The sequence below is a fragment of the Urocampus carinirostris genome, chromosome 15, assembly GCF_059441175.1.
Source record: "Urocampus carinirostris isolate Australia breed hairy pipefish chromosome 15, RoL_Ucar_1.0, whole genome shotgun sequence".
Classification (NCBI taxonomy): domain Eukaryota; kingdom Metazoa; phylum Chordata; class Actinopteri; order Syngnathiformes; family Syngnathidae; genus Urocampus; species Urocampus carinirostris.
This window is the reverse complement of record NC_142363.1, coordinates 32,964,000-32,986,399: the sequence shown is the minus strand read 5'-3', so window position 1 is coordinate 32,986,399 and position 22,400 is coordinate 32,964,000. Positions and strand designations below refer to the sequence as shown.

At 42.9% G+C, this 22,400-nt stretch overlaps 1 protein-coding gene across 3 annotated transcripts in view; it reads left to right on the top strand.

Annotated features, from left to right (window-relative positions):
• Positions 1 to 22,400, top strand: part of gfra4a (GDNF family receptor alpha 4a) — a 226,765-nt gene that overhangs the window by 164,020 nt on the left and 40,345 nt on the right. For all 3 annotated transcript variants that reach the window (XM_088355106.1, XM_088355108.1, XM_088355107.1), the window contains exons 2-3: positions 685 to 966; positions 4,604 to 4,684. In XM_088355106.1, the coding sequence (XP_088211232.1) occupies positions 685 to 966; positions 4,604 to 4,684 (363 nt within the window). The remainder of the gene's footprint in view (positions 1 to 684; positions 967 to 4,603; positions 4,685 to 22,400) is intronic.

Sequence of the window (22,400 nt, the reverse complement as noted above, 5' to 3'; positions counted from 1 at the left end):
ACATGTGGTGTAGTTTGTGTATAAGTGTCCTGCAATGACGAGTCCAACAGCGCCACCTGCTGGTATGGAATAAGGTTTAGTTTAGCCTCTGAATTTATGACTGCAAGGCGGATATTGTTAGCAGTCTCAACGATCTTTTGGTACTCCGCAAAAAGTGAATTGACAACATTAAAACCACAATGGGTTTCCTCCGGGCACTCCGGTTTCCTCCCACATTCCAAAAACATGCATTTCAGGTGAATTGGCCGGTCCAAATTGTCCCTAGGTGTGAATGAGCGAGCTGTCTGTTCCTGGGTGCCCTGCGATTGGCTGGCAACCAGTTCAGGGTGTCCCCTGCCCACTGCCCGATGATTGCTGGGATGGGCTCCAGCACCCCCGCGACCCTACTGAGGATAAGCGGTGCAGCTAATGAGATGAGAAACAACCTGAAGAGCAGTTTGGGACCTGAAAGAGCCGGTCCTTTTTAGTGAGCCAAGCCGAAGAAGCCGGTTCTGGAAAAACTCTAGTGACTTTACTCAACTTTGTTCTACTTCGACCGTGACTTCAAAATACCGCATTTAGAACACAGCGTCAGGGGAACCCGTGTATTTTGACCTTCATGCACTGTAACTTTGACTTAATTGGCTTCTTAATTAGCAATTTCGAGTCCTGAAGTTAGCAACTCACGTCTCTGTATCTTTCCAGGACCGTCCGGCGCTTCTCTCGCCGAGGGTAGTTGGGACTGCCTGAGCGCGGGTGATGCCTGCTCCGGAGACGACGCCTGCAGTCCCCGCCTGAGAACCCTGCGCCAATGCGTGGCCGGAGACGGTAGCGTCAAGCTAGGACCCGGGGCCAGAAACCAATGCGAGAACGCCATGAAGGCCCTCATGTCCACGCCGCTTCACGGCTGCCAGTGCAAGCGCGGCATGAAGAAGGAGAAGAACTGCCTTAGCATCTATTGGAGCTTGCAGCAAGCTATCCTGCACGGTAAGTTTTTTGTTTTGATGTATGAATTGCACGGTGTCGGGAATTAATATCAAAATATACCGTTTACCAAATTGTTGGAATTAGTTATCTGACTCCATTAACCAAACGCAATTTACATTCACCCAACAATTTATGCGCACTCGTTTCTTGAGGGAAAAGATGAACAGGAAGCCAACATTTCCACACGGGGGGAAGATTTATTTTGTGTACTCCATCGAAAACGGCCGAATTAGCGTTGTTGGCGTCCTTTAGCTTTTTTTTTGGGCCTACGTCTCCCCGCAAGATGGTGTGCCAGCTCCTCCCATGAGCGTCCCAAGGAAGTCCAACGTGGGGCTTCTCAAAACAACGCCGAGCGTTTCTACGTCATCAGGGCCTTGTTTTCAAAACAACACCTGCCGTCCTCCGTCAGAGTCCGGTTATCAAAATTCCCTAGTCAAAATATTCTGCATTTGGAACAGCGTGACCTGTCATTGAACTAAAGCCCAGTCAGTGTATATCCTGCATTAAACTCAATTAAATGTAACTTGTATTCAATCGTATAAAATCCTTTATAGTCAAATGTATAAAATCCTTCAACTGAACCACGCGGGCCGTAGTTTGGGGACCACTGCTCTACAGGAAGTGGCGCCCCCTGGCGCCGATTTCATCACACGGACCGTGATGAGGATACATCTCGGACACAAACTATGAAGTAGAGCACAATTTTACAATCCGTAAAATACGATAACCGCCACCTAGAGCGAGTCGCTGTAAAACTAATAGAGACCGATTCCTCCGGCTGTGGATTTTAAAGACGCTTAGATGAGAGCGCCCCCCCACCCCTCGCCCTCCTCCTACACCATTAATGTGTAATTCCTCTCAGGTTTTCTGCTTTCCTCTCATTTCTTTTTTTTGCCATAAAACCATTTAATTGCAGGAGAGCCTCTCTTTGAAGAAATCCGGGATTAATCAATAATTGTTCATTTTCGACCGGCGGCGGAAGGAAATTTCCTCCGATGGACGGAGGGTGGGTGGCGGCCTCCTGTTTTTTTTCCATTTTATTTGTCTGTTTTGTAAGTAAAGTTGAAGTCCAAAAGCAATCGTAGCGGTGGAAATGGGTAAGAGGAGGCGGAGAGAGCCGATTATTCATTATGTTGCGCCCACACTGGCGCCGGTCGCATTTATCAAACGAGGGGAAATGACTTTCAACAGGATGCGCATGGAAGACGGAACGGGTGACAAAATGCAGGTTTGCACTTCAATCGACATACATTTATTTTTCCCTTTTGCGATGATATTGGAGATGATGAGATACGTGCTACCTAACACGCGTTTCCGTTATGTAGATGACTCGTACTCGTAAACAAAATACCGTATTTTCCGCACTATAAGGCGCACCTAAAAGTCTTAATTTTTTTCAAAAGCTGACCATGCGCCTTATAATACAGTGCGCCTTATATATGGATCAATATTAAGTCGCAAAGTCTTCCAACTAACTTGCAGCCGCCGACTCGATTTTCCCCCGAACGCCAAGTAGTCCGCGGTGTATGCTGGGATTTATTTACCGGCGTTTCATTGGCTAACCAATGTGTCAATCATCATTTGAATCGATCATTATTGGCTAAAGTTATTCGGAGGTCAAGGGGCGGATCCTTTTTATCATTTACAGGCTGGCATTGGCTGAAGCGGCAAAACAAAGCCTGCAATTGGCTGAAAAAGATGAATGCGTATAGCACGTGGTTGACGGCATACAGAAAGCATTTTTTTTACTATTCTGTATTTGTAAATATTTTATTCTCCTGAATTTACTAAACTCGCGGATATAAGAGGACCATGGCTGCACATTATTATTGAACACAACGACTTCGGTGAGCTACTCCGGCTATATATTTTCTCTGTATCTTGTTTCAGACTGAACTCGATGTTTCTGTGATAAGCGGTGCAGATAATGGATGGAATGGAGTGTCTATTTTTAAATGAAACTCAATTCCAAGTGTTTATTGTCATATGCACAGTAAAGTGGCGAGCGAAAAAGAAAATAGAAACTAAGGAATGGTTGGCATTTCTTGAATCCCAAGACTTTAACCTTCCGAATGATGGAACGATGCATTTGAGTGACATCGTACGGACACCGCATCCGCACGTGTTCTCGACACGTATTTGCGTCTTTGCAAGCTTTGGGAATGTTAAGGGGGTAATAAGTTGGACTGAACTATCTGACTGTTTTGTCCACGTTCCCATTGTAGCGCCTTATGTATGTCAAATATAGGACCAAAAACTATTTTTTCGGGGTGCGCCCTGTAACCCGGTGCGCCTTATAGTGCGGAATATACGGTATATGAAGTACAGAGACCCTTCGCTACTTCGCGCTTCCGCTAGCTCTGGTTCACTATGTTGGCAAAGAGATACTGTTTATTACTAACTAGCGCAAATGCTACCCGGTTTGGTATAAGTTTCTAAAATAGCAACTGAGCTAGATGTCTCGCTAACTATCTAAAACGGTAGTTTGGTTGTGGAGAAGAATCAAAGATTCTGATCTTGTCCTTGCCGTGTTTGTTGAATTTTGGGTGAGTAAAATGTTGGTAAATTAAGAGGCTGAAGATGAACTGCTTCTGGAAGTTTTTATTGGCAGAATATATTCTGGAGACTACCCCAATCCAAGACTTCCATCCGACAATTTTAGCAGTAATCTCTCAATGACATTTTGAAACATGATTTTTTAAACCTTTCTTAAAGCGTTGTATAGGTGAACAGGAAACCGCAACTTGAGTTCTCTGCTTGCCACCGTTTGCACATTTTGTGTTATGGGTCAATAGGAAACCGCAACTTCAGTTTTCTGCTTGCCGTCGTTCACACAATTTGGGTCGTAGGTCAAAAGGAAACTGCAACTTCAGTTTTCTGCTAGCAAATGTTTGCGCATTTTGCATTATGGGTCAACAGGAAACCACAACTTCAGTTTTTTTGCTTGCCATCGTTCGCACAATTTGGGTCGTAGGTCAAAAGGAAACTGCAACTTAAGTTTTCTGCTTGCCACTGTTTGCGCATTTTGTATTATCGGTCAACAGGAAACTGCAACTTCAGATTTCTGCTTGCCACCATTTGCAAATTTTGTGTCATAGGTCAACAGGAAACCACAACTTCAGTTTTCTGCTTGCCACCATTCGCGAATTTTGTGTTATAGGTGAAAAGGAAACAGCAACTTCAGTTTTGTGTTTACATTTCATACTCATTCCTTCAGCTTAGCATTTGCAAAGTGCGGATGTTTTACTCCCGAGCATGCCCTGTCGATGAGAGCGCCACTGCCCCCTAATGTAGTGGAGGTGCAATTGCACTTTATTCTAGGACAGTTTAGAAAAAATTCCGATGTGCACTGTGCTAAAGGAAGAAGCAAAACGACAAAAACGGAAACAAGACTGATGCCAAATTCCAGTTTTGGGTCAAGGGTTGGTTCACCATTCAAGGGTAAGGTTTCAAATTGAGATCGGAAATTTTGTTCCGACTTCTGTGATGATCCTACTCTTGTTCCCGCGTGCCGTGTTTTATTCCTTCCACATTTTCTTGATATTTCCTCCTCTGCGGACTCGCGTACACTTAATAGCCGGTGATTGCTAGCGTGTTACCATAGCGACCAACCTTTTTTTTTTATTTTTTTTCACAGGCCTGAGCCTGGTGGAGGACTTTCCGTACGAGGCCGAGGAGGGGGGCTCAGACTACGTTCGCTTGGCCTCCATCGCCGCCGGTGAGTCTTGTCGCCTCGGGTATCGTGATTTACAAGGGGTAAAACTAACTCGGCAGGCGAGCGTGTGGGTTATTTGTATGTTGGTGGCCGCGCTAGCGCCCCCCTGCCTTCATCTCTGATTAATTACTGCTTTGGTGGAACTCTTTTTTTATTCCTGTCTAAATCGCCCATTACCATGATACGGATACCATTAATGCAGGGCTGTCCAAAAATATGGCCCGCGGGCCGAATCCGACCTGTTGGGTGATTAAGTCCGGTCCGCCTTATATTGCTGTCAAAAAAAGGAGCAAGTCTCTAGGTCTTTTCTACTAAAAGTTATGATTTTTTTTAAATAAATGCAAACCAAAGAGGGCATAATGAGTTTGTATAGAGTGGTTTGTTGGTTCAGGTGTGAATGTCATGAACTGGATCAGGACCCAAACGCGTGACGTTACTCAGGCAAGCGTTTTATTTGAATGGAAATGGGGAGTCATGCATGTTCGGTAGCGGTCTGGCGTGGAAAGACAGGAAACCAGAGGCAGACGATATCGATACCAATTGCCCAAATTGATATCGGACAGGTGGGGTCGATAACGAACAGGATAGATAATGAAACACAATATCGAAAATAAACAGGACAAACTAGACAGGAACGAAAACTGGAGAAAATAATAAACGGGACGGAAACAAAACTGGAAACCGAAATTAAACAGGACAAAATAAACGGGAACAATACCGGACAGGGAATACCAACAGGACAGAAGTCCGTTGACGGGCTGACAAAGGAAGCGTGATAGCGCTTTTTTTGTATTTTTTTTTAAATCGCCCATTACCATGATACGGATACCATTAATGCAGGGCTGTCAAAAAATATAAATACAAACCAAAGAGGGCATAGTGAGTTTGTTTAGAGTGGTTTGTTGGTTCAGGTGTGAATGTCATGAACTAGAACTGGATCGGGACCCAAACGCGTGCCGTTACTCACACAAGTCAAGTCATGTTTTTTGTCTAGCCCTCAATCACAAGCCTCACCTGTATTTACTCATCTTCATTCAGATAGATAGATAGATGGATAGATAGATACTATATCCATCCCCGTAGGGAAATTCACACTTCCAGCAGTATCCTTGTGTTGTTTATTAACAGATTAACAGGATGGCCTCGGGGTGCTGTGTTGTAGTTTAGCAACAGCGGAGTGGATGACGTCACACGCTAGGCCAAAAGTTTGACGTCCCTGCAGCTGATGGAAATCTTTGTGCCCAGGGTTACACCGCCTCGTGTTCACGTAGATTGCGAGTACGCCTCCTCTCCGCTTCCGCAGGCTTTTGTGTCTGTGTCCCTGACAGCGCTGATGCCGGGTAGCTCCATGTAAGCGTCCGGGATGCTAGACGTGAGCCACATTTCCTTAAAACACAGCAAACTGCACTCCCTGTACACAGCCAGTTTGTTGGTCTTATTTGGTCGAGAGTTCACATTTCTCATGATTTGGACGGTACCGAAGATTTATAACGCCGCTTAGCCTTAGCTCCGGCTCTGCAGCCACGATAGGGCCCCCTCGTCACGCCGGCACGAGAATTCTTCAGGGCAAGGAGCAGACATTATTTCAGACACAGCTTTTAGCGTTAAAATTTAAGCTAACAAAAAGATCTTGTTGAGGCAATATTATCGCTAGGCCTTGCATATCATAACCACTCCCGGGTTTTGTTTTACGCTCATGCATGAAGTCTACTTTGGCTAGGCGCGGGCGATCCCCCCCCAAATCCTCGTTTTGGAAGAAAGAAACGATATTACGGGCGAATAATACCGCGAGCTCTCGAGGAGCCGGGAGTGAAAGCGAGAGTGGATATAAAAGCTTGCTTATGAAAAAGACGGCAGGCGGAGGAAAAAGGCCAGCCGCGCCACCTTGATATGAAATTTCCCGCTTGATGCCAGACTCTCTGTTATTATTCAACAGATCGGAATCAAAATCGGAAGGCTGCTCGACGTGACTTTTGTGAGCCGTGGTGAATTGGAAGCAGGCACGTCGCCAAATAAAATGGCGGGATTTTTTGCTTTGTTAGGCCTATTGTGCTTTTTTGATCTTATCGACGATGGGGAATCCGCGGAAGGCACTTTTGTTGGCAAGCGTTATCCTCAGTAGGGTCGCGGGGGTGCTGGAGCCCATCACAGTCGTCTTCTGGCAGTGAGCAAGGGACACCCTAGCCCACAGGTGTCAAACAGGCGGCCGGCGTGCCAGATCAAGCCCGCTAAGGGATTGAATCTCGCCCGTGAGACAACACTCAGAGAAGCGCAAGAGAAAAATGAGCTGCAGGTTGAAATATGTCCACTTGATGTTGCCAAACGAGGCGCCTCAAACAAAGACACTGTACTTGTATTTCTTTCTTTCTTTCTCTCTCTCTCTCTCTCTCTCTCTCTCTCTCTCTCTCTCTCTCTCTCTCTCTCTCTCTCTCTCTCTCTCTCTCTCTCTCTCTCTCTCTCTCTCTCTCTCTCTCCCCCCCCCACTCTGTCTCTTTCACTTTCTGTGTCTCTCTTTTTCTCTTCCTTTGTTGCTCTTTGTCTCTTTCTCTCTCTGTGTCTTTTAACCTCTTGTGCTCTAACTTCTTTTTTTCCTTTTCTCTCTTCATACCCTTTATTTTCTCTTTTCTCCTCCTGTCTTACTATTTCTCTTTGGATTTCTTTCTTCCTCTCCCTTTCTTTTCCCCCTCTCACAACATTTTATCTTTTTGTTTCTCAACCTCTCTCTCTCTCTCTCTCTTTTCCACCCCTTTTCTCCCACTCCGTCTCTGTCTCTTTCACTCTCTGTGTCTCTCTTTTTCTCTTCCTTTGTTGCTCTTTGTCTCTTTCTCTCTCTGTGTCTTTTAACCTCTTTTGCTCTAACTTCCTTTTTTCCTTTTCTCTCTTTTCTCTTTCTCTCTTCCTAGCCTTTGCGCTTTCTTTTCTCTTTTCTCTCCTTCTGTCTTTCTATTTCTCTTTGGATTTCTTTCCTCCTCTCCCTTTCTTTTCCCCCTCTCTCATGACTTTTTATATTTTGTTTCTCATGCTCTCTCTCTCTCTCTCTCTCTCTCTCTCTCTCTCTCTCTCTCTCTCTCACCCCTTTTCTCCCATTCTCTGTCTCTTTCACTCTCTGTCTCTCTCTTTTTCTCTTCCTTTGTTGCTCTTTGTCTCTTTCTCTCTCTGTGTCTTTTAACTTCTTTTGCTCTAACTTCCTTTTTTCCTGTTCTCTTTTTTCTGATTCTCTCTTCATAGCCTTTGCGCTTTCTTTTCTCTTTTCTCTCCTTCTGTCTTTCTTATTCTCTTTGGATTTCTTTCTTCCTCTCCCTTTCCTTTCCCCCTCTCTCACAACTTTTTATCTTTTGTTTCTGACGCTTTTGTTTCTCTGTCCCGCCCTCTCTCTTTTTCCCTCCTTCTTTCTCTTATTTCTTTCTCTTTTTCTTTCTCTTTTATCTACTAGTCCAGCCTCCGACAGAATGTTTGTTCTATCGTGTGGCCCCCCGAGTTAAAATGTGTTTGACACCCCTGCCCGAGCCAGTCGCTGGGCAGACAGACCAAGAACCATTCACTCGCTCATTCACACTGTTGGAATTTAATTATCAAAATGTAGCGTTTACTAAATTGTTCAAATTAGTTATCTGACTCTATTAACCAAACACAACCTACATTCACCCGGATTTATTAGCAATTTTAGAACTAAGTGTAAAACAAGATTCTTGGCCCACGTCTCCCCGCAAGATGGCGTCTCGGCTCCTCCCATGGGCGTGCCAAGGAATTGCTTGCGCCCATCGTTCTCACTACACAGCGCCTTGATGTCTGGCTTTTCAAAACAACGCCTGCCGTCCTCCATCAGAGTCCTGTTATCAAAATATTCTACAAAATATTTTGCATTTCGAACAGCCTGCCTTGACCTTGTACATTGAACTAAAGCCCACTTCATTGCATTATGAGTCAATCATATAAAATCCTTTATACCAGGGGTGTCAAAGTCATTTGAACTCGGGGGCCACACGATAGAACAAGTATTCTGTCAGGGGCCAGCCTAGTAGATTAAAGAGAAAGAAAAAGACATAAAACATAAGAGTAAGAGGGAGGGAAAAGGAGAGAGGGCGGGACAAAGAAAGAGAAAGAGAGAGAGAGTGTGAGAAATAAAAGAGATAAAAAGAGAAGTCAAGGGAGAGGGGGAAAGAAAGGGAGCGGAAGAAAGAAATCCAAAGAGAAATAGAAAGACAGAAGGCGAAAAAAGAGAAAAGAAAGCACAAAGGGTAGGAAGAAAGAAAGAGAAAAGGAAAAAAAAAAGAAGTTAGAGCAAAAGAAGTTAAAAAGACATAAAGAGAAAGAGACAAAGAGCAACAAAGGAAGAGAAAAAGAGAGACACGGAGAGTAAAAATGACAGCGACAGAGAGTGGGGGAAAAGTGGTGGAAAAGAGAGAGAGAGAAATAAATACAAGTAGAGTGTCTTTGTTGGAGGGACCTGGCTTTGGCAACATCAATTGGACATATTTCAACCTGCAGCTCATTTTTCTCTTGCGCTTCTCCGGTTGTTGTCTCGCGGGCCGGATTCAATCCCTTAGCGGGCCTGATCTGGCCCGCGGGCCGCCAGTTTGACACCTGTGCTTTATACCATAAATTACGGACTATAGAGCGTACCTGATTATAAGCCGCACCCACCAACTTTTAAGAGGAAAACCGATTTTGTACTTACACAAGCCGCACCTGTATGTAAGCCACATACCCCGACATTAAAAAAATGTAACACAAATACAAAATGAACCCAAACCCGACTTGAAGTCCCGCGATTGAAACTGAATGTCCTTCATAAAAGTACATAGTCCAAAAATCACAGCCGGCAAAATGAACAGAAAATGCCACCGGTACTTAAGGTTTGATGCAGACCTGCAGAGTCCGGGTCCCGTTGAAAGTAATTCAAGGAAAAAAGTATATTTCCAAAGGTAAGCGTGGGAAAAAAATATATCCACTATTGTCTGCCGCGTCCACAAACACTCACCTTTACCGGCCCCCACTTCCCGTCACCCCGCGTTTGTTTTACCCCTTCTTTTTTATCTGCCCGTGCAAAACATATCAGAATAAGTGTCTGAGGTAAATACATTACAAAAATATACAATTGCAAATACATATATTATACAGGGTTACACATATTTACAAAGAAAGACGGTACACCGAGAGAGTTTTTAAAGCTTTAATAATAATATAACTTTCATCCCTAACGGTGCCTGTGACAGGGCAGTTAAAGGTAGCAACACGCTAGCAACACAGTAAACGGGTCTGTTAAAAAAACGTACCGTACTTGTAAAAATCACGGTAAACCGTCCTCATCTTCCTCCTCAGAACTGAAGCCATCAAAGTCGTCTTCCTCAGTGCCGGAAAGAAACTTTGTCATATAGACGTCGTCCCACGCTCCCTTATTCCAAAACACGCTAGCAACACGCTCGCTCCTTCTTTATCGGACTGCTCGATCGCTTTTAGCTTGAAAGCTTCGTCATGTGCCTTTTTTTTTGCATTTTGCATGATGAGGGTATGTTTACGCTAATTGAATTTATGCACAAGCCAAGAAGTTGCAGTCTTCCTCGGCGCATATATTCCACCGGTCTAAATCTTACCTTTTGTACTCTAGCGCCCCTGGCGGCCATTCGAAAAATGACATAAATCGGCCGCATCACTGAATAAGCCGCAGGGTTGAACGTTTGGGGAAAAAGTAGCGGCTTATAGTCCGGAATTTACGGTAGTCAAAATGTATAAAACCAATTTGGCCAATTAATCTGACATGCAAGTTTTTTGAATGTAAGAGGAAACCTATCCATTTTTCCAGCAGATTTAGTAAGATATTATGGTCCAATCTTTTAAAGGGCCCTGCGATTGGCTGGCAACCAGTTCAGGGTGTCCCCTGCCCACTGCTCGATGATTGCTGGGATGGGCTCCAGCACCCCCGCGACCCTACTGAGGATAAGCGGTGCAGCTGATGAAATGAGATGAGATGTTTTAAAGGCAGCATTGAGGTCCAGCAGCAGCAACAGTGATGAAGCACCAGAGTCCGTGTCTTTTTAGAGAACCGGCTTTTTCGGCTCAACTCATCAAAGAGAGCCGGCTCTCAAACGGCTCACTTGCTTTGATGCATGATATTACGGATTATTATGTTGGATTTCCCATCATGCATCATTCCGTGGTAGTTGTGTAGTGAAAGAAAGTCCGTCTCTTTTTGGAGAACCAGCTTTTTTGGCTCAACTCATCAAAGAGAGCCGGTTCTCAAACGGCTCACTTGCTTTGATGCATGATATTACGGATTATTATGTTGGATTTCCCATCATGCATCATTCCGTGGTAGTTGTGTAGTGAAAGGAAGTCCGTCTCTTTTTGGAGAACCGGCTTTTTCGGCTCAACTCATTAAAGAGAGCCGGCTCTCCAACGACTCACTTGCTTTGATGTATTATATTACGAATTATTATGTTGGATTTCCCATCATGCATCATTCCGTGGTAGTTGTGTAGTGAAAGGAAGTCCGTCTCTTTTTGGAGAACCGGCTTTTTTGGCTCAACTCATTCAAGAGAGCCGGCTCTCCAACGGCTCACTTGCTTTGATGTATTATATTACGAATTATTATGTTGGATTTCCCATCATGCATCATTCCGTGGTAGTTGTGGAGTGAAAGGAAGTCCGTCTCTTTTTGGAGAACCGGCTTTTTCGGCTCAACTCATCAAAGAGAGCCGGTTCTCAAACGGCTCACTTGCTTTGATGCATCATACGACGAATTATGATGTTGTATAAAGAAGTTAAGAAAAAAAGGAAGTATAAAAGGAGAAAATGAAAAAAAGACAGGTTCGAGGTTATCCCTTTAATCGGTATATTACCAACAATAATTTAATGCAGAAAATGAATTAGTGATTGAATAATAAAATTCTACTTAATTCTATTTGCATGTATTTTTCCTTCTACAATGAATGTCCAAGCGACTTCATTTTTGAACTTTTTTCATAATAAACCTCATTCATGTCGAGCAACTCCATGTCTCACAACAAAATGTTCATTAACAATATATACGATATAACGAAACACATGTACAATAAAACATATTAAACTACATAAATAAACATATAAACAAATATGGTGCAAGATTTTTTTGTTTTTTGTAAGGGAAAATACAGTTTGTAAGGGCATGGAGCCCTGGAGGTTGATCGGTATGAGTATGCCTCCGAAAAAACAGTTAGTATTAGGTGAAAATCAATACAAAATTGGTAATTTCTTCAGTGTCAGTAATAAGTCGAAACGTAATCCAGAAAGTGGTAACAACGGCAATAATTCCGGCACAAAAAAAAAACGGCGGAGAAATTCTTCGGAAGATCGCAGAGGCAAGGAAAACACATGTGTTGAAGCGAACGATTCAAAGAAAGAAAAAAAACAAAAGAATATAGATTAATATAATTATTTCAGCAATATTATTTTATATAATGTAAAATATTGTTGTGAACGAAAAAACTTTAAGTGATAACTGATTTGTATTACCAATAAACTGTGATGATTAAAACGGAATGGATATATAGATTTATATTATATATTTGTCGCCGATTTAGAATTTCAACCCGGATAAGACTAAATTTTGGGGAGCCATAGATCTCTGTTGGGGCCAGTCCCAAAGCAACTGGAGCTGTATTTCTTTCTCTCTCTACCGCTCTTTATTCCTTCTTTCTTTTCTTTATTATGTATCTCCCTTACTCTTTATCTCTTTCTCCGTTTGTTTCTTATTCTTTTCTCTTGCTTTCTTTCTTTCCCTCTCTCTCACTATTTCTCTTTTTGTCTCTTGTTTCTCACATTCTCACTCTCTTATCTCTCTCTCTTTCTTTCTTTGTCCCACACTCTCTTTTTCTCTCCCTCTCTCTTATTTCTTTCTCTCTCTTGTTATCTCTCGTTTTTCCATCTTTTTTCTCTCTCTTTGTTTCAATCTCTTTCTCACTCTCTATTTTATCTGTTTATCTATTTTGCTCTCTTTTGTTTTCACTCTCTTTGTGTTTTTCTATCTGTCGCTCACTCACTCTCTCTCTTGTTATGTCCTTTTCTCTCCCTCTCTCCCATGCACTCTCCTTTTTCTCTCCTCTTGTTTGTCTCTCTCTCTCTCTCTCTCTCTCTCTACCTTTACCTCTCTCTACCTTTACCTTTCTCTACCTCTCTCTACCTCTCTACCTTTACCTCTCTTTACCTCTCTACCTTTACCTCTCTCTACCTTTACCTCTCTCAACCTCTCTACCTCTCTCTACCTCTCTACCTTTACCTAATATCAACCTGGATAAGACTAAATTTTGGGGAGCCATAGATCTCTGTTGGGGCCAGTCCCAAAGCAACTGGAGCTGTATTTCTTTCTCTCTCTACTGCTCTGTATTCCTTCTTTCATTTATTTCTTATGTATCTCCCTTTCTCTTTATCTCTTTCTCTGTTTCTTATTCTTTTCTCTCGCTTTTTTTCCTTTCCTCTCTCTCACTATTTCTCTTTTTGTCTCTTGTTTCTCACATTCTCACTCTCTTATCTCTTTCTTTCTTTCTTTGTCCCACACTTTATGTTTCTCTCTCTCTCTCTCTTATTTCTTTCTCTCTCTTGTTATCTCGTTTTTCCATCTTTTTTCTCTCTCTTTGTTACAATGTCTTTCTCACTCTCTATTTTATCTGTTTATCTTTTTTGCTCTCTTTTGTTTTCACTCTCTTGTTGTTTGTTTTTCTATCTTTCGCTCACTCACTCTCTCTCTTGTTATGTCCTTTTCTCTCCCTCTCTCTCTCTCTCCCATGCACTCTCCTCTTTCTCTCCTCTTGTTTGTCTCTCTCTCTCTCTCTCTCTCTCTCTCTCTACCTTTACCTTTCTCTACCTCTCTCTACCTCTCTACCTTTACCTCTCTCTACCTCTCTACCTTTACCTTTCTTTACCTCTCTACCTTTACCTCTCTACCTTTACCTCTCTCTACCTCTCTACCTTTACCTAATTTCAACCTGGATAAGACTAAATTTTGGGGAGCCATAGATCTCTGTTGGGGCCAGTCCCAAAGCAACTGGAGCTGTATTTCTTTCTCTCTCTACCGCTCTTTATTCCTTCTTTCTTTTCTTTCTTATGTATCTCCCTTTCTCTTTATCTCTTTCTCTGTTTGTTTCTTATTCTTTTCTCTCGCTTTCTTTATTTCCCTCTCTCTCACTATTTCTCTTTTTGTCTCTTGTTTCTCACATTCTCACTCTCTTGCTCTCTTATCTCTCTCTCTCTTTCTTTCTTTGTCCCACACTCTATTTTTCTCTCCCTCTCTCTTATTTCTTTCTCTCTCTTGTTATCTCTCTTTTCTCCATCTTTTTTATCTCTCTTTGTTACAATGTCTTTCTCACTCTCTATTTTATCTGTTTATCTTTTTTTGCTCTCTTTTGTTTTCACTCTCTTGTTGTTTGTGTTTTTCTACCTGTCGCTCGTACACTCTCTCTCTTGTTATGTCCTTTTCTGTCCCTCTCTCTCTCCCATGCACTCTCCTCTTGTTTGTCTCTCTCTCTCTACCTTTACCTCTCTCTACCTCTCTCTACATCTCTACCTTTACCTCTCTCTACCTCTCTACCTTTACCTCTCTCTACCTTTACCTTTCTCTACCTCTCTACCTTTACCTCTCTCTACCTCTCTACCTTTACCTTTCTCTACCTCTCTACCTTTACCTCTCTCTGCCTCTCTACCTTTACCTCAATCTACCTCTCTACCTTTACCTCTCTCTACCTTTACCTCTCTCTGCCTCTCTACCTTTACCTCTCTCTACCTCTCTGCCTTTACCTCTCTCTGCCTTTACCTCTCTCTGCCTCTCTACCTTTACCTCTCTCTACCTCTCTACCTTTACCTCTCTCTGCCTCTTTACCTCTCTCTGCCTCTCTACCTTTACCTCTCTCTACCTTTACCTCTCTCTACCTCTCTACTTTTACCTCTCTCTACTTTTACCTCTCTCTACCTTTACCTCTCTCTACCGCTCTACCTTTACCTTTCTCTACCTCTCTACCTTTACCTCTCTCTACCTCTCTACCTTTACCTCTCTCTACCTTTACCTCTCTCTGCCTCTCTACCTTTACCTCTCTCTACCTTTACCTTTCTCTACCTCTCTACCTTTACCTCTCTCTACCTCTCTACCTTTACCTCTCTCTGCCTCTCTACCTTTACCTCTCTCTACCTTTACCTCTCTCTACCTTTACCTCTCTCTCCCTCTCTACCTTTACCTTTCTCTACCTCTCTACCTTTACCTCTCTCTACCTCCCTACCTTTACCTTTCTCTACCTTTACCTCTCTCTACCTCTCTACTTTTACCTCTCTCTACCTTTACCTCTCTCCCCGGGACCCATCACTTTTCACAGGTCAAATGAACACTGCCATTGTCATTAACCGAGATAAACAACAGATTACAGTTCTACATTTCATTTAGTTTCTTATAGATCGGGTCAGTTTTATGTACCTATAATGTATAGAGCGAAATATATTTGTGTAAAGAGCGACATGATCTCCAAATAACCCCCTGTGGCTAGCTTACCCACCTGTGCGGCCACTTCACTGCCCCTGCTCGACTTCCCCGCTAATGATTCATCGTACTGAATAGATAAGCCTTCATGTATGGCCGCCATCATCTTCTCCCACTCCCCCTGGAGCGACCGGGTCGTCAGTCCCGCCGCAATGGCCAATCGTGACACTCATTAGTGTGGAAAACGCCCTCGGCCGCACAAGCGCTCCCGGCGTTGTCGTATGAAATATGGATGGAGACCGGGGAGAGAGCTAACAACAGTCGTACCGCATCGCTTATTCGCGATCGACGAAGCAGGGGACGTCGACGGCTCGTACGGTGACAACTTAGGTGTGCAAAGTGAAGTCTGTGGGCCAAAACAGGACACCTATGTTATTTTTTTTGCTGTGGTTTGTTGAAAAATCTCCAGGGAGCCACTCGGGAGTGTCAAAGCGCAGTATGCAAGCGCTCGTCTTGGGATCAAGGGATCCCAGTTCGAATCCCGGCTCCTCTGTGTTTCATGTCGAAGTGTCCTTGGGTAAGACACTGAACCCCTAATACCCCCAATAAGCATGTTAGCGCCTTACATGGCTGCATGGCCGCTATTGGGAAATGTGGAGCACATTGTAAAGCGCTTTGGGAAGTCATTGACATGAAAAGCGCTATAAAAATGCAGATCGTTTCATTTTAGGGGCGGCAGTGGTTCAGGAGGTAGAGCGCTCGTCTTGGGATCAAGGGATCGCAGTTCGAATCCCAGCTCCTCTGTGTTTCATGTCGAAGTGTCCTTGGGTAAGACACTGAACCCCTAATACCCCCAATAAGCAGGTTAGCGCCTTACATGCCTGCATGGCCGCTATTGGGAAATGTGGAGCACATTGTAAAGCGCTTTGGGAAGTCATTGACTTGAAAAGTGCTATATAAATGCAGATCATTTCATTTCATGCAGTACCAGAGCCGCTTGTACACAAAAGCAGATGTTCATTGGATTTTGCTGGTGTTTTTTCAGGGTGACCTCAACCCTAGCTAACTCTAGCTAAAGACACCCCCAGAGGCCTAAAGTACCGTATTTTCCGCACTATAGGGCGCACCGGGTTATAGGGCGCACCCCCAAAAAATAGTTTTTGGTCCTATATCTTCCATAGATAAGGCGCACGGGATTATAAGGCGCTACAATGGGAACGTGGACAAAACAGTCCGATGATTCAGTCCAACTGATGACCCCCTTAACATTCCCAAAGCTTGCAAAGAAGCAAATACGTGTCGTAGACACGTGCGAATGCGGTGTCCGTACCATGTCACTTAAATGCGTCATTTCAAATATCATTCGGAAGGTTCAAGTCTTGGGATTCAAGAAATGCCAAACATTTCTATGTTTCTATTTTCTTTTTCACTCGCAACTTTACTGTGCATATGACAATAAACACTTGGAATTGAGTTGAATTCACTCAACTCATCACAGCAACATCAAGATCGTTCTAAAACAAGATACGGGGAAAACATAAAGCCGCATAACTCACCTAAGTTCTCACGTTCAATAATGATACGCAATCATGGTCTTCTTACAACCGTTAGTGAAGTAAATCCAGGAGAGTAAATTATTTGCAAATACAGACTGATAAAACATGTTTCTCTATGGTGTACTTTAGCAAGCTTGCTAAGCTTGCTACGCCATTGCTAAACTCGGCCAATTGCAAGATTTGTTTTGGTCATCTAGCCTATTGGAGGCTCTGAATAATTTCAGCCAATAGCGATCGATTTAATTGATGATTGACACATCTTTTTCGGCCAATTGCAGGGTTTGGTTTGGCCATCTATCCAATCCGAGGCTCCGAATAACTTCAGCCAGTAGTGATCGATTCAAATGATGATTGACACATTGGTTAGCCAATGAAACGCCGGTATATAAATCCCAGCATACACCGCGGACTTGCTACGCCATTGTTAAACTCGGCCGATTGGAGGGTTTGTTTTGGGCATCTAGCCAATCCGAGGCTCCGAATAACTTCAGCCAATAGTGATCGATTCAAATGATGATTGACACATTGGTTAGCCAATGAAACGCCGGTATATAAATCCCAGCATACACTGCGGACTTGCTACGCCATTGTTAAACTCGGCCGATTGGAGGGTTTGTTTTGGCTCCGAATAACTTCAGCCAATAGTGATCGATTCAAATGATGATTGACACATTGGTTAGCCAATGAAACGCCGGTATATAAATCCCAGCATACACCGCGGACTTGCTACACCATTGTTAAACTCGGCCGATTGGAGGGCTTGTTTTGGGCATCTAGCCAATCCGAGGCTCCGAATAACTTCAGCCAATAGTGATCGATTCAAATGATAATTGACACATTGGTTAGCCAATGAAACGCCGGTATATAAATCCTAGCATACACCGCGGACGACTTCGCGCTCGGGGGAGAATCTAGTCGGCGGCTGTTGAGTAAGTTGCGAGACCTTGCGAATTTAATATTGAGCCATATATAAGGCGCACTGTGTTATAAGGCGCATGGTCAGCTTTTGAAAAAAATTAAGACTTTTAGGTGCGCCTTATAGTGCGGAAAATACGGTACTACTGTGTATATGTTCAAAAGAATCAGTTCAGCCATTTCTTAGCCTATTAGCCACATACGAACACACACGTATGTAGGTTTATATACAGTGGCTTAGGAAACTATTTTGGCCCCCTTGAACTTTGTGACACTTTCACATTTCAGACTTCAAACCTAAAGATATAAAACTTTAATTTCTTGTGAAGCATCAACAATTAGTGGGACACAATCATGAAATGGAACACACTTTATTGGATATTTTAAACTTTTAACAAATAAAAAACGAAAAAGTGGATGTGCAAAATGATTCAGCCCCATTGAGTTAATACTTTATAGCGTCACCTTTTGCTGCGATTATAGCTACAAGTCGCTCGGGGATGTCTCTAACAGTTTTGCACATCGAGAAACTGATATTTTGGCCCATTCCTCCTTGCAAAACAGCTCGAGCTCAGTGAGGTTGGAATGAAAGCGTTTGTGAGCAGCAGTTTTCAGTTCTCTCCACAGATTCTCAATTGGATTGAGGTCTGGACTTTGACTTGGCCATTGTAACATCTTGGTATGTTGGTGAACCATTCCATTGTAGCTTTTGCTTTATGTTTTGGACTGTTGTCTTGTTGGAAGACAAATCTCCATCCCAGTCTCAGGTCTTTTGCAGACTCCATCAGGTTTTCTTCCAGAATGGTCCTGTATTTGGCTCCATACATCTCCCCATCAATTTTAACCATCTTTACTGTCCCTGTTGAAGAAAAGCAGACCCAAACCATGACGCTGCCACCACCATGTTTGACGGTGGGGATGGTATGTTGAGGGTGATGAGCTGTGCTGCTTTAACGCTAAAAAAACGTTTCACATTGTTGCCAAAAAGTTCGATTTTGGTTTCATCTGACCAAAGCACCTTCTTCCACATGTTTGGTGGTTAGCTCAACATTGAATCATTGAGATCCTCACTGAACTTCTGGACAGAGTTTTTTGCACTGAAAGCAAATGGTCTGAATAATTTTGCACACCCTTTTTTCATTTTTTATTTGTTAAAAAAGTTTAAAATATCAAATAAAGTGTGTCCCACTTCATGATTGTGTCCTACTTATTGGTGATTCTTCGTTTTATATCTTGAAAATCTGAAATGTGGAAAAAGGTCACACAGTTCAAGGGGGGCAAATAGTTTCGCAAGCCACTGTAAGACATAGGCACACAAACATAATAATTAATTAAATAAAAAATGATTTGTTATGTTAGGTAAATCATTTCAGCAACCAGACAAAAAAAGGGCATGCTTTTTTAAATTAATTGAAGTATTCCTTCACTATAAAACATACTATTTTCCTTTTTAAATTTTGTCAATTTAGGTAAAATTACCCTATTGCATTTCTTTTAATTGGGTTATTTTCTTGAAAACAACAATCGAAATATGGTAAGAAATGAACAAAACAGAAATAAATAAGCTATGAAACCTCAACCCTGGAACTATGAACTCCACATGCTAACCAGTCACACATCAGTAATGTTTGAAGAATATTTTGAACAAGCATATAATGGCTCAGCGTCAGCTGGGCATTCTACTTGAGCGAGGTTGTTGGGGCTGTGTTTTGTTTAAGAATCTCCAGGGAGTGCCAAGGAGCAGTATGATTGCATGCAGCTCCAGAGCCGTTTGTCCACAATAGCAGATGTTCATTGGATTTTGTTGGTGTTTTTTTGGGGTGCTTTGACTTAAACCCTAGCTAAAGACACCGCCAGAGGCCTAAAGTACTACTGTGTAAATGTTCAAAAGAATCAGTCCAGCCGTTTCTGATGCTATTAGCCACATACGAACACACACGCATGCAAATGGAGGTTTTTATAATAGTCTAGATACCGCAAGTAGTAGTCAGTGATTAACTGTGAAAGGGACTGTGATATTCTACTAAGAATATTTGTTGATTCTTGTGGCGTCCCTTAGCAGCTGACAGGACAAAATCGCTCCATTTGGCACAAACGCGTTAAAAAAAATCCCTGATTTCGCCATTATCCCGGATGGTACGGCACAGATGACGGGATAGTGCTGACGAGTAATTCCCAGCAGCAGAAGAGCCACTTTTCCCAGCGCATTAACCCCGCAGAATGATATATTCATCCATTAGATCAGGGGTGTCGAACTCATTTGAACTCGGGGGGCCACACGATAAAACAAACATTCTGTCGGGGGCCGGACAAGTAGATTAAAGAGAAAGAAAAGAGAGATAAAGAAATGAGAGAAAGAGGGAGAGAAAAGGAGAGAGGTTGGGACAAAGAAAGAGAGAAAGGGAGAGAGCGTGAGAAACAAAAGTGATAAAAAGAGAAGTCGTGAGAGAGGGGGGAAAGAAAGGGAGAGGAAAAAAGAAATCCAAAGAGAAATAGAAATAGAAAAAGAGAGAAGAGGGAAAAGAAAGTGCGAAGAGTAGGAAGAGAGAAAGAGAAAAGAGAGAAAAAGGAAGTTAGAGTAAAAAGTTAAAAAGACGGAGAGAAAAAGAGAGAGAGAGAGAGAGAGAGAGAGGTGGGGGACTGAAATAGAGAGAGAGAGAGGCACTGAAATGGAGAGAGAGAGAGAGAGGGACTGAAATAGAGAGAGAGAGAGAGAGAGAGAGAGAGAGAGAGGTGGGGGACTGAAATAGAGAGAGAGAGAGAGAGAGGGACTGACTGAAATGGAGAGAGAGAGAGAGAGAGAGGTGGGGGACTGAAATAGAGAGAGAGAGAGGGACTGAAATGGAGAGAGAGAGAGAGAGAGGGACTGAAATAGAGAGAGAGAGGGACTGAAATAGAGAGAGAGGGATTGAAATAGAGAGAGAGAGAGAGAGAGAGGGAGAGAGAGAGGGACTGAAATATATATAGAGAGAGAGAGGGACTGAAATAGAGAGAGAAAGAGACTGAAATAGAGAGAGAGAGAGCGAGAGAAGGACTGAAAGAGAGAGGGACTGAAAGAGAGAGGGACTGAAAGAGAGAGAGAAAGAGAGGGACTGAAATAGAGAGAGAGAGAGAGACTGAAATAGAGAGAGAAAGAGAGAGAGAGAGGGGCTGAAATAGAGAGAGAGAGAGAGACTGAAATAGAGAGAGAAAGAGAGAGAGAGAGAGGGACTGAAATAGAGAGAGAGAGAGAGAGAGAGGGACTGAAATAGAGAGAGAGAGAGAGAGAGAGAGAGAGAGAGAGAGAGAGAGAGAGAGAGAGAGATATGCGCTAATAAAAGACAAAATATGAATCAAATGATGACTCACAACACGTGGTAAGCTTTCTCTCCTGGCTTTGATCTCTTTGATCTCCGGCAAAACGAACATAAAATGCCACAGAAACAAAATAAAAATAAATTCAAACAGCTTGCCAACATCGTTTTTGCCATTCCATGTATTCCGTTACTCCCCAAGCCTGCACAAAATGGAGTCATTTTATTCCTATTTAGTTTCTTTTGTCTTTTATTAGCATATTTGCTATTGGAGTACTGTATTTTCCGCACTAAAAGGCGCACCGGGTTATAGGGCGCACCCCGAAAAAATAGTTTTTGGTCCTATTTTTGACATACATAAGACGCACCGGATTATAAGGCGCTACAATGGGAACGTGGACAAAACAGTCAGATGGTTCAGTCCAACTGATTACCCCCTTAACATTCCCAAAGCTTGCAAAGAAGCAAATACGTGTCGGTGTCCGTACGATGTCACTCAAATGCATCGTTCCATCATTCGGAAGGTTAAAGTCTTTGGATTCAAGAAATGCCAACCATTCCTTAGTTTCTATTTTCTTTTTCGCTCGCAACTTTACTGTATGTATGACAATAAACACTTGGAATTGAGTTGCATTTAAAAATAGACACTTCATTCCATCCATTATCTGCACCGCTTATCACAGAAACATCGAGTTCAGTCTGAAACGAGATACAGGGAAAATATATAGCCTGAGTAGCTCACCGAAGTCGTTGTGTTCATAATAATGTGCAGCCAATGTCCTCTTACAACCGTGAGTGTAGTAAATCCAGTAGAATACAATATTTACAAATACAGAATAGAAAAAAATGCTTTCTGTATGCCGTCAGCCACGTGCTATACGCATTCATCTTTTTCGGCCAATTGCAGGCTTTGTTTTGCCGTTTAAGCCAATGCCAGCCTGTAAATGATAAAAAGGATCCGCCCCTTGACCTCCGAATAACTTTAGCCAATAGTGATCCATTCAAATGATGATTGACACATTGGTTAGCCAATGAAACGCCGGTAAATAAATCCCAGAATACACCGCGTACTACTTGGCGTTCGGGGGAAAATCGAGTCGGCGGCTGCAAGTTAGTTGGAAGACTTTGCGATTTTAAAATTGATCCATAAATAAGGCGCACTGTATTATAAGGCGCATGGTCAGCTTTTGAAAAAAATAAAGGCTTTTAGGTGCGCCTTATAGTGCGGAAAATACGGTAATCCAAAAGTCATTGAAAGTAATCCTGTTCAAGTAACCCTACCCAATCCTGGGCACAGATGACGGGATAGTGCCGACGAGTAATTCCCAGCAGCAGAAGAGCCACTTTTCCCAGCGCATTAACCCGGCAGAATGATATATTCATCCATTAGCTGTAGCGGCGAAAACTAGCTAGCATGGCCATGCAACATTCAAGCGCTTTTCATGTTCTATTCATGTCGGAGCGCCGCTATTATGTGTAATCAACATGTCGGCCGAGTTCGAGCTCCTTTTCTCCAC